At 39.1% G+C, this 18,525-nt stretch overlaps 2 protein-coding genes across 2 annotated transcripts; both read right to left on the bottom strand.

Annotated features, from left to right (window-relative positions):
* Nucleotides 1-4,090: 4,090 nt before the first annotated feature.
* LOC146634039 (ATP-dependent RNA helicase DHX58-like) lies at nt 4,091-8,310 on the bottom strand. Its single transcript, XM_085352726.1, has 12 exons — nt 8,283-8,310; nt 7,939-8,168; nt 7,621-7,825; nt 7,355-7,545; nt 7,153-7,266; nt 6,043-6,175; nt 5,731-5,916; nt 5,390-5,640; nt 4,977-5,279; nt 4,705-4,892; nt 4,524-4,617; nt 4,091-4,438 (listed from the first exon to the last, which is right to left on the bottom strand). The coding sequence occupies exons 2-12, from the start codon at nt 8,113-8,115 to the stop codon at nt 4,256-4,258; spliced, it is 2,025 nt and encodes a 674-aa protein (XP_085208852.1). The 5' UTR covers nt 8,116-8,168; nt 8,283-8,310; the 3' UTR covers nt 4,091-4,255.
* Nucleotides 8,311-12,452: 4,142 nt separating this feature from the next.
* Nucleotides 12,453-16,324, bottom strand: dhx58 (DEXH (Asp-Glu-X-His) box polypeptide 58). The gene is made up of 12 exons (XM_085352725.1): nt 16,277-16,324; nt 15,893-16,122; nt 15,594-15,798; nt 15,328-15,518; nt 15,126-15,239; nt 14,596-14,728; nt 14,285-14,470; nt 13,910-14,160; nt 13,488-13,799; nt 13,202-13,392; nt 13,021-13,114; nt 12,453-12,926 (listed from the first exon to the last, which is right to left on the bottom strand). Exons 2-12 carry the CDS (start codon nt 16,067-16,069, stop codon nt 12,741-12,743), a joined length of 2,040 nt encoding a protein of 679 aa, XP_085208851.1. The 5' UTR covers nt 16,070-16,122; nt 16,277-16,324; the 3' UTR covers nt 12,453-12,740.
* Nucleotides 16,325-18,525: the final 2,201 nt, after the last annotated feature.

The following is an 18,525-nucleotide window of genomic DNA, read 5'->3' as shown; positions in this document are numbered from 1 at the left end:
GCCATAAACGGTGTGTGCAATTTCAGATTGTATGTTATAAGTATTTATATAGTTTATAGCTTTATATTGTTTTTGTGATGAAGATTGCATTTAATTTAATTATATATGTTAAAGTTTATAAATACAAAACAGATATTCTCTTTTCTTCTAAAAGCTCAAAACTATACCGTGACATTCGCGGCCAGGTTGAGTGTTTATAAAAAATCTGACCACAACTAGGTCTACATACAGTGTAATCAGTAATTATATAACATTTCATAACTCTCGAGTCATTTTGCTGCTGCTTTGATATCCTGCTTTATGGACCAAAAGGCAGCTGTGCTTGTTTTGTCTTTTTAAGAGTTTATTTTTTGCCAGTAAAACAGCTGAACCATCTGCAGAGTTTAGGGGCATCAAAGGTCCTGATGAAGCACTTATGGGGAGTTCATCTTTGAGATTCTAGTAATCAAGCAGGCAGTTCTATCACAAGGAAAGCAGAAGAAAGAAACAAGACAGCGAGGAGCAGACAAAAGCTCAGGCAGAAAGAGGCAGACAGTAAAGACAAGCACCTCTTTTAAGCTGCTCCATAATAAAGCATGAAATAGGCTGGTTAAGTCGTGGCTCTGGCACGGACACTAGTCCACTTCAGAGAGCTACATCCTCAATCAAAGAAGAAATGCAACAACAAAGATGTACTCTGTGCACAGTATAATTGCTTTCATGTCCACAAAAACAGAAGCATCTGGGTGTTAAACAAATTGAATGCGTCGAAATTGTAGTTGTTCATAAAATTTAACACCCACACTCCCTCCAAATCAAAAGAATCCAGCAAAGTGGACTGCAATGCACTGACCTGAACTACAAATAAGACAAAATACAGACAGACACTGAAAATCTCAAGGCCGAGCTTGTCAGTAAAGGTAACCCGAGCCGTTATGTTGCCATGAGAATAGGGACAGTGAAGTCCTATCACCTCTACAAGAAGGTCGACAAGCAACACAGCAACCTCTCAGGTGGCAAGAGTGGCTGCCTGACAAGTAGGCTGGCCCCGAGGAAAAGCCCATCTCGGTGACAGCTTCACTTTACCCTAGGAGATATTTGTGTCTGTCTGTGTCCTGTGTGAGAGTCCTGGAGTGAGTATGTCTGACAGCTACACAGGAAAAAAACACTATTGTGTTGAACCGTTGACATCATGAATGTATTGGTTGTTTAGACCAGTTTGGCACTAGTCTAAAAGCTGTGAATTTAATGTGCAGGCAGAAAACCGACCCATCAAGCAACTGATGCACTTTAAAGATTCCATTCATATTGAAGCAGAGGCTTAAAAATCAACTGCTGAATAGCAGAATTTATAATAATAATAATAATTCTCCTCAAAATACATTTCGCTATTGCACAGAAAAATAAAGTAATTGAGAAATTAAGCTGAACTTTAACCAGATGAGACATGTGTACTCAATTGCTACAGAGCATCTACAAGTTTGTCCGCCCCTGAGAGGCTATTCATCCGCACTCAGAGCAACCTTAAGAAGCCAGCGCCTGGAAAGAACAAGGTCAGTATGTCATAATGAAATGCAAGTAATACCAACAGGCTGATAAGCATTAAATGAAAAAAGCTCATTTTGTGGTTGAAAAAAAAGAGATGCCAATTTGTAATTAGGCTAAATTAAAAAACACTTACAACATGCAGCTGAATCAGAAGAAAGGAACAGAGCAGTGCACCACAGTTTGCAGAAGCATCAGTATGGTTGACTGTCCTTCGTAGCTTAAAAAGAATCCAGCCAGCTGTGTTAGTTTCTTGGCTAATAAGCGGAGGTGGCCAGGTCACCTAGCTACCATTACAAGTTGCTAATTAGGTCAAATTGATCCTCAGTCAAATTGAAGGAGGAACTCAAGATTCATATTACCTGGCTGCCTGTAAGACAAATCTCTTCCTTCTCACCAAGAGGGTGAACACTGAGCCCCCATCTTTTAATTTTCATCTATTAGTACCACCATTTTTTCCTAGATTAATCATTATTTGAATTTTGAAAACAAAACAAAACAAGGGGACAACGTTGGCTCACACAGTTACATGGATAATTAAACATAGATCTGGGGGGGAAGTGTGCACACAAAATGTAAATAATAAATGCCCATCATTATTATTATTATGCATGACAAAATCACTGCAACTCTTAATATTGTTGAAAAATTAAATCTTGTTCAAAAAAGGCTAAACCCACGCTGATGTGAAAACAAGCATGTTCTGTTGGTGAACTTGTCTAATTAAAATTCACATTACAGTTCAGCTCCAACGCAGACTGTGAGTTTCCATGTCTCCAATGTCTCAAAAGACAGAATGTCCCCAGTGCCGCTTTCAAAACACGAGGATACGTTCTGTCTTGCTTGTACTTACAGATGTGTATGCCATAAAAACTAATGATTCTATTGTGTGTCTTAAAGGATTCCCTATATCGTACAAACAAATCTACACTGCATTTGTGTATGTAATCTCTGTGTATGTACACCTACCTATGTAATCATTCATTGCTCAACTACTCCAACTTGCTTTAATTTCAGAAGACACCTAATTGCAATTAAGATGCATGGGGTGTTGAGCTGGGAAGTAAAAGGAAGTAATCAGTGCTGATTATAGAGCCAGAGCCTGATCAGAGTAAATCATATACTGACTGTACGTCTCCTCTGTGCCCGCCTGAATGAGACGGGAATGAGACGGAACAGAGCCTGTTTTTAGTGTGATTATGTCCATGGCAGCACTACAGACTCCAGCTCGCTGCCAGATTTGAAAGGATTATGCCGCGTGTGACACCATGAGGTTGACCTAATCTTGTGGAGAGACACACAAAGATAATTTATGGGTCACATCGGACATGAATCTGTCCAATATGTTTTCCAGCTTTTAAATTTATAGTTTCCCCACCAGTCTCTTTAGTTTCAGTTTATGGGTTTGTTTTGCAAACTGTTCTATATAAAACACAAAGTGCTGCTTATGTATGTGGAGTTTGATTTGTGTATGTAAACACAGGAGCTTAACGAAACTCCAAGTCTAGCTGTCTAGGTCTGCATTCTGAGTGCTGCCAAAATGTGAGGGTTCTGAAAAACTGGTAAAGACATTATGCAACTAAATGTATTTTTTGAATTCTGTATGTTTAAATGAAAATTTGCAAGTATAATAAATCACTTCCCCTGTTTATTTGATATTAAATGATCCAAGCTGAAATGCATTAGCACATATTGATCTAGCGATGCAGAAGAAGCATGGTGATCTGAAACAGTCAAAACATTTCATGGCAGCATTCAGGTTATAGTTTAAATATGTAAACAGACGGTCTTTGAGGACGGTGTTTTTAAGTACCACCTTTTCATATAATGCTTTTTCTTGTACATCAGTTGACTGAAAAGAGTGCACAATATTTGCTTTGCTATGCTCCACACATACATCAGGAGACTATACCATCTCAATGTAGTCGCTAATGAGAAACTTCACTGAAACATTTGGGGAATGAATGCCTTGCTCAAGGGTTTTGACAAGTTTGACTGTGAGTAGAGTCATACATTCATTCTTTCTCAGCCTTATCTTTACTTTATCCATGTATTCAGACTCACTTCTATTACATCAGAGCCCCGGGCCATAGAGGGCCAATTTTTTAGTGTGAAAATCCACATGGAAAGCTTCAATCCTGGCTTTAGTCACACCATTTGTTAGCAGTAATGAGGGCAGATGAGAACTGTAGCGTTTTGCAGATTGTGAACATTGGCTATCCAACAGTGACACCTACTGGCTAATAAAGTCAAAATTAATCATTTCAAAAGACATGTCTGATTTTATTTGATATTAATTAATGTAACATTAATTCATATTAAACACACAAAAAGGGATTTAGACTTAGTAGACAATTTCTTAACATTAGGATAAGTATTTATATAAATGTCAGATGATCACTGTACTCCCACTTACATAATTCAAACACACATTGGTAATATTACATCTAAACTAATTGTAAAATAGCTAAAAATTCATGTAAAATGAATCTTTTCTTAATGACATGTCAAATGCTCATGGTTCATGTTCTTTGCTTCTGTACTTGACTTGAGATGTGAATGAGGAAATACTCTATGTACAAAACAAATGCAAATAATTACAAGCATGATTGGTGCATTAAAGGTTTTGGCACGCAGGGCTCGCAGAACAAAGACTTAACATCTGTGGAGCAAATCTGTGAAAAGAAACTCGAGAATAGGAAAACCCACACAGAGCTCTCTTATTGATGTCTTAATCGAGCAAGAAATTTTCCTGGCAGTACTCTTTAAAGTTGAACTCCTCAACAGTGAAAGGTACATCCTTCCACTTCTTCACTGGGAGCCGCTCTTGACCAGGGCTCTCCAGAACAAAGTTCTTAATGGCTAGATTTGGCAGTATGGCACACTTCTTGTACTTTATTTCATTTCCCCATTTCTGTAAATTTACACAAGAACAACACTCAGAATCCAACACGAGCATGAACGTAACATTATGTTTTGTTTTTATTTGAAGAGGGTACCTCGCTGCATATTTTACAGCCGATTGTACATCCAGGCTCCCAGTCCTCAAAGCTTCTTTTTAGAGTCAGTTGGTCTCCAAATGTATAGTGTTTCCTGAGGACAAACCAAAAGAAAAGATATTTTACTTTGTCCCCAACATGCTTTTGCGTTAACTCTTAGATCAGAACATATTTAACTCACTTAAAGTCAGGGTTGACGTTGACGTACATGTTCTCAACTAGCTTGATGTCACTGCCAGAAGCCACAGGGGTAAAACAGCTTCGACACAAGAGCTGGATACTGGAAGCAGTGTTACGACTCCTCTTCTCTGCTTGGCGCCTCTGTTCAATTTTGGTGCAAGTGACTACCATCTCTTGAAGCTGAGTAATCTGGAGACAAGGAAGAATGGAAGGTGATGTTAATACCACGGGGCTGTGAAATGTATTAAGGACTGGTAGAGTATATACGCTCACCTTTGTGCAAAAGTCTTGAGGGGTCATAGTTTGCACACGGTCAATGGCTTGTCCAGTCAGCTCCTCCAGATATTCATTCATGCGATCTTCACGCCCGCCTGCTTGGGCTACGACTGCATACTGACTGTTTTTTGCTCGTGCACGTCCACTGGCCTGCTGCTGGGCGATCTCATTAGTAAGGAGTCCGTAGCGCACCACCAGGTTGCATTCAGGTATATCAAGACCTTCTTCGGCCACACTGGTAGAGATCAGGAGGTTCAGAGAACCCATACGGAAATTCCTGATTGTTTCTGCCTGTTCATTCTGTAAGAAATATGCAAATAAAAGCAAGGAAACATGCAGAAATGTCCATAGAGATGTTACTGAATGTGACTGACTCAAAGCTTATAGGCGAAGACTGTATATCATCATACCTGTGTCATGTAGGTGTTGCCATTACCAGCGCCGATGAAGATGTCTGCCTTGATGCCAGCTTCCTGCAATGCCCTGTTTTTGAGGACCCAGTCTTTCAGGCAGTGGGTGCTTTTACGAGTTTTACTGAAGATGATTGCCCTTGATGGGACACCTGACCCAAACTGTTGTAACAGAGTGCTCTGAAGTTCATCCATCTTTGGGTTATCAAAGCGAGAATCCATAGCAAGGTTCTTTAGCTCCACCTGATTCTCTGTGTGCCACAAAATAGTGACGCAAGTGATGGTTATATTTGCTGAAACCATGAAAATGTGGATTATAATAAAAATATGAGGACTCTCACCTTCAAAAAGTTCCAACAGGAAGGTGTCTGTCCCATCAATGGGATTGGTTCTCTTTTTGGAGTAATACTCCTCTAAGGAGCGATAAGCATCAATCATCCGTAAGGTGTCATTGATGAGGAGGGCATCATTATATTGCCTTAGGTGTAACGCACATTGTGCAAGCAGCCTGTTTTTCTCCTGTACGCCTGGTCAAAGAAACAGATGTAAGCAGAAGCATTGTTTCATCTAAAGATTTACTTACTCTAATTAATTCTATGAAAAAATATGCTCAAAACAAAATCACGTTACAAGGTTAAAAACTAAGTCTGTACCTCGGTGCTCTAGATTCACCACATCTGCCTCATATTCTTGTGTTCCGCACTCTTTAAGTCTGAAGTCTGGGGGAAGGTTCATGTGACTGTGGATGCTGTTCATCATTGATATCAGATGATCACGAAACGGATCCTCAAAGAAAAACACGTGTTTGTGTTTACTAGCAGATACTGTTTTTCAACAAGTGGTTGTTGTCCTGAGGCCAGCATTTGTATGATACCTCTGGGACAGCAACTGCTTCAGCCAATAACATAATATTATATTAAATATAAAAAAATGTTTACAGTCTGATACTACAGGGTTATTTTTTATTATATATTAAAATGTGCATTTGCTTCTTAGTTTAGTATTTTTCCATGATTTGTTTAAGATATCTAAACTTAATATGTGTGTGATAGCTAAGGGTCTCTGCTACAATGCAAGTTCAGCATACCCATGATAGCTTAACTGGTTTCACTAACTAACGTCAGTGGTAAAGCAAATGTGTTAAACAGGCCATTAAGTCAAACCTGAGTTTCCCAATGTAAAAGCATTTTCATGGGAAAGGCATGTTGTTGGCAACATGTGAGCAGTCAAAAACACAAACAGGTTTACAAGCAGCACAGTGAATTATTTCACAAAGAAAGGGAAAGTGGTAAAGCTCTGTCACTAAAACACTGGAAGATCTGATAGATTATTTCTTTTTTTTTTCTTTAGATGTGCACTAGAAAACTTTACCATCATTTTTTTTCTAAATGAGCAAGTAAAGAATACATACAAAAACATTCAAATTTAGAGTTATCTTGCAATTTTCATATAAGATCAACAAGGTTAACAAGTGCTCTGTTTGTGTTTCATGCCAAGAAGTGATGTTAGGAATGGGAATAGAAACAAAGATAATAAGGGAAAAACATAAACTTTATAGAAGGATACGAAATATTTATCCCATATCTGGCAATTTCTTTTTTATTACAGCAAATGAAAAACAGCTTCTAGTGCTACTGTCACTACAACAACAACAACAACAACAACAACAACGTGTTGTTTTTATAAATACAAGAAAATTGTAATTTTCGTATTTCAAATAAATGGTCTTATTGAAATAAAAACAGGTATAAAAATATGCTTACTTTAAGTCTTTCTTTTACAATTTTGAAGCTTTTTCTGGGTTTGGGCACCACTTCCTTCAGTTCAGATGCATATTCTTTAGCTGAAACTATGACTGAGTCCAAGTTGGCACAAATCTGAAAGGAGGAGCATTTTCAAGCAAAGCCAGCTAATTAAATAGAGATAAATTATATAAAAAGCTCAAATAAAAAATGAATCCCTGACCTCCAGTACATGCTCCACAGCCTTGTCCAGGGTCTTTGCACCTCCTGTTCCTGGAGATGCTGTGAGGCCCAAGATCTGTGGCAGTGGTTTTTCTCCCTTCAACTTTTTCTCCACATAGAGTCTCATTACTTTGTTGTAGGCTTCCTCCTTGTGAGTATGGTGGCACTCATCAATTATCAGCAGAGTAATATCTGTAGAAAATCCTCAAGTCAGTTCATTTCAGCATAAAAGCATAATCAGACATGTTTAAGCTCACTTTGACTCACCTGAGAGCTCGACATGTCTTGCTTCCTCTTTGTTAATCAGAGCGTTGTACAAGATCTGCGCTGTGCAGATGACTACTTGTGACTGCTTCACCACTAACCCAAAAAAGTCCTTTTCATCACTCTCTCCACTGACTTTCTTAATAATGAAGGTACCACCCAGGTGAGGCTCAAACTCTTTGTTGTAGTGTTGGTCAACAAGATGAACCTGAATTATAGAGCACATCAAAAACATTATATTTAGTCACCTTTAGTCACAGCAGGTGTATAATAGTTTTTTTTTGTCTTAAAAATTAAATCCCCTCTTTCTGTTTTAGGTACCTTGTTTACGAGAACGATCACTTTAGCATTTGGTGTGGTCTCCAGGTGTTTTTTGGCCACATACACTGCAGCGCGGGTCTTTCCACCTCCTGTCGGTAACCATATTATGATGTTCTCTCCTTTAAGAGCCCTTTCAACCACTTCCTGCTGGTAGTTATGCAGTCCAAAATCTGCCATTTCGCAGTGCCCTTTTGTTCAGTAATATTTTTGCGTGGCATAGAATACAGATACTGTAGAAGAGAAATGGACACCCAGTTGTGACTTCAAACTCTTAGCCTTAAAAGTCTGCTGGAGCAAAGCTAGTGACAAAACAAACAGAAAGAAAGTCAGCCTTCTGAACTCACCAGTGACGAAGCTCTGTGTAGTTTTGTCTCTTTTTCAGCCGTCACAAGACAGTTGCAAGCTGGTGATGTTTTCAATTTTGTTTGGACTGCCCATGTCACGTGGAAACTGGAAAATGAAACTTATCTGAACTCAGAAAGTTGGCCCTCATGAGGGAGTCTCTGGATGAACAGAAGGTGATTACTAAAATATCTACTCTTAACTCGCTCTGCCTATTGTTTTTAGTTTTGCTTTCCTCATGTAACAAACAGCTTGTTAGTGTTGCAAAAAAAAAAAATCCCCTTGTCTGTTTTAATGTCAGCTCACGTAACTTGATCTCTACCCTCTGGCAAAAGAGCTTCAGCAGTATTTGGTTTCAGTTTCCTTTCATTGTGTTACAGTCAAATTCTTCATCTTTACAATGTAGTCTAAATGTTTATAGATCTAAACCATAAAAAACTAATTTCAGCTGTTAGTTGACAATGACATTTTCTAAAGACTGAGCTCAAATGAAACATCTAAATTTGAGATAATCAATGTATGCACAATATCATATTTTTGTAAACTAATTTGTAGTATTACATCTAAGTGCACTTTAAAATGACTACAATGGTTCATGGAAGTTCATCTTTTTGATTACATAAAGTGTACACGATGGTTAAGGTTCATGTTACAGCAGGAGATGGTTTTATCATTTGCTTCTGTGCTGGACTTGAGAGGAAAGTGAAGAACTCCTTACAACAACATGCAAAGGGGATGATACAATGGCCGTGGTCTGGGTTCATTCAAACGTCCAGCTGCAAAATGATTAACTTGCATTTTCTTAATGAAAATAGGCTCACAAACTCCAGTAGATTGCAAAAGAAAACCCCCTTTCCTCCCTTACAGGGGTCTCAATTGTGAGAACGTCATGATGTTAACAAATATTTATTTCTCTTTCAATGTTTTCCTTCCACCCTGAATCTCCAAAGAAAAATACATAGTCACTGTGGATAGGGTCTTCTTGTACGTTATCCTATTCCTGTGTATTTACATAAGAACAACACAATCCCTAACTATGGATCTATTTGTACTAGGGCTGCAACAGAAGACTATTTTGGTAGTCGACTAATCTGCCAATTTTTCTTTGATTAGTCAACGAGTATTTCAATAACTCTTATCTTCGCTTCCTGTAGGCAAACCTGTTCTAGGGTATCTCACCTGCTCAGGTGATTAGCTAGCATATCCTGAGAAGTTTCCGGTAAGCTAACATAAACATGAACATAAACATTACTGTACAAGCATTAACATGGAATTACTGTACAAACGTTAACATAAACACGGTCAACGCAACGCACTAGCTCTCTCAAACTGACTCATTCAGAGTTGACGTCACAGCTCCAGGGTGCTTCCTGTAACTGCGGTCAAGTGAGCCCTCACACACGAAGTCAGGTCAAGCTAGCCGCACCGCCAGCCGCACCTACAATCGTATTGCACTTTTCTTCCGTATATTACGGTACGGGTGCCGACTGGCTTAGAAGCGCTTCTGGATACTTGCATTTTTCCTTTTCTCAATTCTCAAGTACGCGAGTCCGTTCTCATTTTAGACTGCAGGACCAGCAGCTGGTGCTGTGTACAAGTATGGGCATCATCAGTGACAGAGATGCCAAAAGGAAGAGCAAATTCATCTGCAAGGTTAGAAGCAGCACTGGTGGGCGAAGGTCAGAGGTCATTGAACAAACGGTTCTCCATTATAGACACCCCATCACACCTGCTTCATTCCACCTTTGTAAAGCAGCATAGCTTCTTCTCCCTCTTACTGATTCAACCTTTCAGCCATGAAGTACACGTCAGGAAATCATTCCTATTGTTATGTCTGTAAAAGTGTACAATAACTCTTCGGTATGTGGCACGATCAATACAATGTCTGTGCCTTCACCTGGAGACTGGCGGTCCATCACACAAGGATTCCAGGAGCGCTGGAACTTCCCTCTCTGCTGTGGAGCTCTGGATGGGAAGCACGTCCAGAAAAAGGCCCCCCCATACATCATATAGGAGACACACACATCAATATACACTAAATATTTACTTCATTTCTTTTTTTGTGGTGCCCAAATTTATGCACCTGCTTAAATTTTCTTTAAACAATTATTGCACACTTATTGCACACACATAGTGAAAAATGCAAGTATTCAGAAGACTGTTTCTAACCCAGTCGGCACCCGTACCGTAATATGTGTATGAAAAGTGCAACAGGATTGTATAGGTGCAGCTGGCGCCAGGGCTCACTTGATCGCAGTCTTCCTGTAGTGTACTGCAGTGTAGTATACCTTGTATTACAAAAACATATTTATTAGTAGACAGTATAATTCTGCGTCTACAAATTTTTATAGTCGACGTCATCGATTATGTCGACAAATCGTGCAGCCCAATTTGACACTAGTGTTTAAAGTATTATTAAATTATAGTATTATTATTATAGTATTATTAAACACAGTATTAAAGTCTGTGCCCTGTTTAAATTACTATATCTGATTCTACATCCAGGCGCCCAGTTCCCAAAATGTTAGAAATGTTGACGTTCACTGACCTGAGATCACAACATGTCTTAATACCTCCTTGTTAGTCAGAGCATTGTATAAGAGCTGTGCTGTGCAGATGAAAGGCTCTGACGTCTGCACCAGTAACACAAAGAAATGCTTCTTATTGGTCTCTCCACTGACTTGGTCCAGCTCTTTGCTCTCAAACTCTTTTCTTCAGGATTGGCCAACAAGACAAACCTAAATTGTGGATTGCATTAAATAATAACTTGTCATCATCTTCAGCTAGAGAAGTTTGACATAGCCAGGCTTTCTGTCTTAGTTAAGCCAGGCTTTCTGCTTAGGGCTCTGTGTGCACTCAGAGGAAATAAAGCATTTGATGGATCATTTTACACTTCTTCTGCACAAAAATGACAGATTTGACAGATGCCTAGTTCAGAGACACTAGGAGTCAGTCAAATAAAGATGTATAAAGAATATTTACAGCTAAAGCCAGCACTGGTGTTGCAAATAAGTCAAGAGAGCTGCAGACAATCAGTAATAATTTGAATTAATGAGTTTATAGATTTATTTTACAACTCAGTAATAAATTACATCTAAACTTAAGCTCTAAAATAGATCTAATAAAGATTCAGTGTTCAGACCTGATACTATCCCACTGCTTATTGAAGGTTAAATGCCTCATCCGTGGCCAGATCACAGCAAAATATATATTTTTTGACTTATCCTTGGGAATAAGTCTGCTTTAAACAGACTTTATAATTGTAAAACATGTATGCCTTACTCCAGTGTGACAAATTGCAATTTGAAATAATCATATCTCTAATGTAGATCAGTTATATGGTGTTAAACCACAACAGTTAAAATACATAACTATGTATTGATCCAGTAATACTGAGGGTGCATCCCCAGGTGTTAAAACATTACATTAAAGTCTCTGAAGTCAGCATTTTCACATATCCTTTTTTTTTTTAATGTTTTTATGTAACAGTTTTATACAGAGATATAAACAGAAATATATATTTTTATATCCTCATCCCAGCAAATAACGTGTGTCTATTCAGTCAACTGAATGCACATCTCTTTTACAGTGGTTGCCTAGACACATCAGAAGGCTGCACAACCGTGCTCCTGACGTGGATAATACCATAATTTATAGAAACAGTTGGGGATTAAATGCCTTGCTCATGGGTCTGTCATGTTTGACTGTGGCCTGCAAGTCATTCATTCTCAGTATATTTCCACATTATCTGCAGATTCAGACATTTCCATTACATCCACATCTTTCAATGTGAAAATCCTCGTGGAAAGCTTTAATCCTGGCTTTACGAAAACATTTCTTGTGCTATCCAAGACTGACACCTACTGATTAATAAAGGCAAACTTATGAAAAATCAATCATTTCAAAAGGAGCATTTGTTTAAATTAATCAAATTTAGATTTAGTTAAAAAAATTATATGCTACAATATAGAAAAAATAAAAAGGATGATTTCATCTGTTAGTGAACAATGATAATTCTTAAGATTAGGCTCTCATAAAACATCTGATTTAGTTACAGAAATTGTCCACAATGTCAAACTTCATACACACATCAACAGCATTACATCTGAACACATTTTAAAATAGCTAAAACAGTTCATGTTAATTAATCTCCTCTTGATGGCATGTCACATATTCATGATGTTTAAGGGTCATGTTATAGAAGAACGCAAATGAACTCAGGCACTGGGCATAAACGAAGCATTCACTAATTGCTAATTATAAACATGACTGATGCACTAAGGTTTTTAGCTGCCTCAGGCACCATGGAACAATGACCGAGCATATGTGGAGTGAATTTTTCAAGTCTGTGTTCATGCAAACATCCAACCATACAACAGTATGGTGTTCTAAAAGAAACTGGAGTCTCAAAATCAAGTAAAGTGCAGAAGAAAACCACACAGAGCTTTCTGGTTTGTGGCTCAATCAAAGAGGTCAGGGAAGTTTTCCTGGCAGTACTCTTCATAGTCAAAGTCCTCAACAGTGAAAGGTACATCTTTCCATTTCTTTACTGTTATCCTGCCTTTGGGGGTTTCCAGGGCAAAGTTCTTAATGGCTAGATTTGGCATTAAGACATGCTTTTTGTATTTTATCTCGAATCCCCATTCCTGTGAATGTGTATAAGAATAACAGTCAGATTCCAACATGAGCATGAACTGTGGATCTATTTAGATACAGTATTAAACAGTGAGTTCACTGTACCTTGTCGCATGTTTTGCATCTGATTCTACACCCAGGCTCCCAGTCCTCAAAGCTCCTTTCTAGAATCACCCGCTCTGCAACTTTGTAGTGATTCCTGAGGACAAACAAGAAGCAAAGATATTTTTATTTGGTCTCAACATACTTCTGCTTTAACTCTTAGATCAGAACATCTTTAACTCACTTAAAGTCAGGGCTGACGTTGACATATTGCATATTGTCAACAAGTTGAATGTCACTGCCAGAAGCCACAGGGGTAAAACAGTTTCGACACAAGAACTGGATATTGGAAGCAGTATTACTCCTCCTCTTCTCCATTTTGCAGCTTTCTTCAATTTTACTAGAAATAATTGCCTTTTGTTGAAGCTCACTTAACTGGAATCACAGAGGAATGGATGATAATGTTAGTAACACTGGGCAGTGAGAGTGAGAGCAGTAAGTTATGGCTCGGTAGTGTCCTTAAACATCACCTTTAAATAAAACTCGTGGTGACTCATACGTTGCACACGGTCAATGGCTTTACCAGTCAGCTCCTCCAGATATTCATTCATGCGCTCTCTGCGATGTTCACGCCCGCCTGCTTGGGCTACGACTGCATACTGACTGTTTTTTGCTCGTGCACGTCCACTTGCCTGCTGCTGGGCGATCTCATTAGTAAGGAGTCCGTAGCGCACCACCAGGTTGCATTCAGGTATATCAAGACCTTCTTCGGCCACACTGGTGGAGATCAGGAGGTTCAGAGAACCCATACGGAAACTCCTGATTGTTTCTGCCTGTTCATTCTATAAGAAATATGCAAATAAAAGCATGGAAACATGCAGAAATGTCCATAGAGATGTTACTGAATGTGACTGACTCAAAGCTTATCGGTGAAGACTGTATATCATCATACCTGTGTCATGTAGGTGATGCCATTACCAGCACCAGTGAGGATGTCTGCCTTGATGCCAGCATCTTTCAATGCCCTGTTTTTGAGGACCCAGTCTTTCAGGCAGTGGGTGCTTTTGCGAGTTTTACTGAAGAGAATTCCTCTTGATGGGACACCTGACCCAAACTGTTGTAACAGAGTGCGTTGAAGTTCATCCATCTTTGGGTTCTCAAAGCGAGAATCCATAGCAAGGTTCCTTAGCTCCACCTGATTCTCTGTGTGCCACAAAATAGTAATATTTTTATTGGCTGAAATCATCAAACGTTGCATTATGAGCTACAAAATAAAGTTATGGTATTAACACATAACAGCAAGTGATGAAAATGTTAGGATTTTCACCTTCAAAAAGTCCCAACAAGAAGAAGTCTGTCCCATCAATGGCCTTGGTGCTCTTTGTGGAGTAATACTCCTCTAGGGAACGATAAGCATCAATCATCCTCAAGGTGTCATTGATGAGGAGGGCATCATTGTACTGCCTGAGGTGTAACGCACATTGTGCAAGCAGTCTGTTGTTGTCTCGTACTCCTGGTCAAAGAGGACAGATACAAACAGCAGTATTATTTTATTTAAATACTGATTACCTTAACTCTCACAAAATCCGTTGTATTTACCGCTGCCATCAGCAGAAGGATTAAATGCTACGGTCTTACCTCGCTGTTCCAGAACCACCACATCTGCTTCATATTCTTGTGTTCCACACTCTCTCAGTTTGAAGTCTGGAGGAATATCCATGTAACCGTGGATAATCGTCATCATTGACTTCAGATGATCACCAAAAGGATCCTCAAAGAAAAACATGTATTTGTGGTTACTAGCAGGTCCCAATTTTTGCCAGGTGGCTGTCATCCCAGGGCAAAAAATGCCTCAGACAGTCAGTCAGTGATGTGACACCCAAGAGCCCTTTAAGCACAGGCAAAATTAAAAGGAAATTTTTGAAAATCTTTATTTTAGATTCTGCTACTACAGATATATTTGACTCTTATATTAACATTTTTCCAAGGTGGAATTAAATTAACACTAGTCTTGGGAGTGGCAATAAAAGTATTTGTGGTCTTTTCTGAGGTGAACTAGTAGATGAGGCTTTTACCCATTAGTCTCTCAGTGCATTTGTTCATGTTACAAGAAAATGCAGTTTTTCAAAATCCATCAGTTTTTTGTTTGTTTTTTAATATCTGCTTACTCTATCTCTCATGTTGACAATGTTGAAGGTTTTTCTGGGTCTGGGCACCACTTCCTTCAGTTCAGGAGCATACTGTTTAGTTGAAACTATGGCTGAATCCAAGTTGGCACAAATCTGAAAGGAGGAGCATTTTCAAGCAAAGCCAGCTAATTAAATAGAGATAAATTATATAAAAAGCTCAAATAAAAAATGAATCCCTGACCTCCAGTACATGCTCCACAGCCTTTTCCAGTGCCTTTGCGCCTCCTGTCCCTGGGGATGCTGTGAGGCCCAAGATCTGTGGCAGTGGTTTTTCTCCCTTCAGCTTCTTCTCCACATAAAGTCTCATTACTTTGTTGTAGACAGACTCCTTGTGAGTATGGTGGCACTCATCAATTATCAGCAGAGTAATATCTGTAGAAAATCCTCAAGTCAGTTCATTTCAGCATAACAGCATAATCAGACGTGTTTAAGCTCACTTTGACTCACCTGAGAGCTCAACATGTCTTGCTTCCTCCTTGTTAATCAGAGCATTGTACAAGATCTGTGCTGTGCAGATGACCACATCTGACTCTTGCACCACTAACCCAAAAAAGTCCTTTTCATCACTCTCTCCGCTCACTTTCCTAACAGCATAGCGTAGACCCAGGTGAGGCTCAAACTCTTTGTTGTAGTGTTGGTCAACAAGATGAACCTGAATAATAGAACACATCAAAAACATTATATGAAGTCATCTTCTTATACCAGTTTTACGATGGTTTTTATTGCCCTTTTTCTGTTTTAGGTACCTTGTTTACGAGAACCATCACTTTAGCATTTGGTGTGGTCTCCAGGTGTTTTTTGGCCACATACACTGCAGCGCGGGTCTTTCCACCTCCCGTCGGTAACCATATTATGATGTTCTCTCGTTTAAGAGCCCTTTCAACCACTTCCTGCTGGTAGGTATATAGTCCAAAATCTGACATTTTCCAGTGTCTTTTTGTCCAATAATACTTTAGAATGGCATAGATTTCAGATACTGTAGAAAAGAAATGGACACCACATTGCAATTTGAAGGCTTAAACGTCTGTAGGACTAAAGCTGGTGACAAAACAAGCAAGCATTCTGAGAGGCATAGTGAATAGAAACACTTGATATCATTTATATATGAAGAAAATGTAATTTTAACTCACCAGTCAGTGCTGACAGAGCTCTGTGTTGTTCTGCTTCTTTCCTCTTCCGCTGTCACCAGGCACTGCAAGTTGGTGAGGTTTTAAACTCTGTTTGGACAGGCTGTGTCACGTGGAAATTGGAAAACGAAACCTCTATGTTCTCAGAACAGTGGGCCTCACGAGGGAGTCTCTTGAAGAACGGCAGCAGGTGATCATTATGCAGTGACAAGGGAAGAATGAGCTTCACTAAAATAAAGTAGGTTCTTCTAAGAAAAGCCACACCCAAGGTACTGCTTAGAAATCGATTTATTTATTTATTAGTCAAGGTAATTCCCTAACTTAACGTATTCATTGTTTGTAGTTTTGTTTTCCAGACACAGCTTGTCAGAATTAGTCTTTAAAAAAGGCATGGGGATTTTTTACATGTACTCATTCACTTGTTTTCTGCCCTCTGGCAAGAAAAGAGCTTCAACAGTATTTGGCTGCGTTACAGAGCTTGGGTACAGCTTAAGTCACCATCAAAAAAGTTGTGCCATCTGAAAACATATAAACTCACAAGTAAGAATAACCAAAACCAAAAACTAAAACCATAGTTGCCCTTTTTTCAAAGGAGCTTGGAAAGAAAGTGGCTTCTTCAGTTCTAAAACCAAACGGCGGAGAATCTCAGGTATGTAAACCTTAATAGTGGTTGTCCCTTAAGAGGGTGATAGGCCTCGCCGTATCATGTGACCTAAGGTAACGTGACGCAAGGTGTGAATCGGGGTTAAGGCACCTTGGAAGGGATCTCAGAACTGCACTGAAGGTGGAATAAGCCACCCACTCTGTTCAGCTATGGCCTCTTTTACTCCACTTTGAAACCATTGTCATCTTCTCAATTCAAATTGCGAACATTGGCATTCTTAAGAGAGTGACCTTTAACCTTTAGCTGCAGATGTACCACTGAGTCGAGGTGGCTCTTCTATATTACACCATGCATGGTTTTTTTGGACTGGCTGTTTAGAACTGAAGAAGCCTCTCGGATGAGAGAAGACACATCGTCATGAAACTTTAAAAAGTCCTGTGGCTTTCATTCTAAGCTCTGTAATTAGTTGGCACATTGTGTAAAATATCAAAAACAAGATGCAATTATCTGCAGATCTCGTAAAGCGTTAAAAGAGGAGAGCATGCTACACTATGGTGAACACGGGCCTCTACCAAATTTTTTGCAACATGTTGCTGCCATCAAATCCAAAGTGACCACATTTTTTCTCTTTAAAATAGTACAGTTTCTCAGTTTAAACATTTGGTGTGTTTTACTATGTTCTACTGTGAATAAAATGTGGGTTTATGAGATTTGCAAACCATTGCTTTGTTCTTTTATTTACATTTTATATAGGGCTCCATATTTTGGAATTGGGGTTGTACTTCAAAGCAGTCCAGCTCGTTTAATTTTTCATAGTACAGGGAGTACACAATTATTAGGCAAGTTGTATTTTTGAGGAATAATTTTATTATTGAACAACAACCATGTTCTCAATGAACCCAAAAAACTCATTAATAACAAAGCTGAATGTTTTTGGAAGTAGTTTTTAGTTTTAGCTATTTTAGGGGGATATCTGTGTGTGCAGGTGACTATTACTGTGCATAATTATTAGGCAACTTAACAAAAAACAAATATATACCCATTTCAATTATTTATTTTTACCAGTGAAACCAATATAACATCTCCACATTCACAAATATACATTTCCGACATCCATCCATCCATCTTCATCCGCTTTATCCGGGGCCGGGTCGCGGGGGCAGCAGCCTAAGCATTTCTGACATTCAAAAACAAAACAAAAACAAATCAGCGACCAATATAGCCACCTTTCTTTGCAAGGACACTCAAAAGCCTGCCATCCATGGATTCTGTCAGTGTTTTGATCTGTTCACCATCAACATTGTGTGCAGCAGCAACCACAGCCTCCCAGACACTGTTCAGAGAGGTGTACTGTTTTCCCTCCTTGTAAATCTCACATTTGATGATGGACCACAGGTTCTCAATGGGGTTCAGATCAGGTGAACAAGGAGGCCATGTCATTAGTTTTTCTTCTTTTATACCCTTTCTTGCCAGCCACACTGTGGAGTACTTGGACGCGTGTGATGGAGCATTGTCCTGCATGAAAAGCATGTTTTTCTTGAAGGATGCAGACTTCTTCCTGTACCACTGCTTGAAGAAGGTGTCTTCCAGAAACTGGCAGTAGGACTGGGAGTTGAGCTTGACTCCATCCTCAACCCGAAAAGGCCCC

The sequence above is a fragment of the Diplotaxodon limnothrissa genome, linkage group LG4 (assembly GCF_057381915.1).
Source record: "Diplotaxodon limnothrissa isolate DT_005_m linkage group LG4, D_limnothrissa_male_GT1.1, whole genome shotgun sequence".
In the NCBI taxonomy this organism is placed as follows: domain Eukaryota; kingdom Metazoa; phylum Chordata; class Actinopteri; order Cichliformes; family Cichlidae; genus Diplotaxodon; species Diplotaxodon limnothrissa.
The sequence above is the reverse complement of the archived record's forward strand: the minus strand, read 5'-3'. Positions and strand labels throughout refer to the sequence as shown.

Bases quoted from the DNA above. Each gene is read 5' to 3' on its own strand.
- LOC146634039 (XM_085352726.1), bottom strand. From the start codon at position 8,115: ATGGCAGATTTTGGACTGCATAACTACCAGCAGGAAGTGGTTGAAAGG. The intron at 7,826-7,938 runs GTACCTAAAACA...TCTATAATTCAG, and splicing joins TGATCGTTCTCGTAAACAAG to GTTCATCTTGTTGACCAACA. The intron at 4,618-4,704 runs GTGAGTTAAATA...GTTTGTCCTCAG, and splicing joins AACGTCAACCCTGACTTTAA to GAAACACTATACATTTGGAG.
- dhx58 (XM_085352725.1), bottom strand. From the start codon at position 16,069: ATGTCAGATTTTGGACTATATACCTACCAGCAGGAAGTGGTTGAAAGG. The intron at 15,240-15,327 runs GTCAGGGATTCA...TCCTCCTTTCAG, and splicing joins CTGTGGAGCATGTACTGGAG to ATTTGTGCCAACTTGGATTC. The intron at 13,393-13,487 runs GTGATGTTTAAG...CTGTGATTCCAG, and splicing joins ACCACGAGTTTTATTTAAAG to TTAAGTGAGCTTCAACAAAA.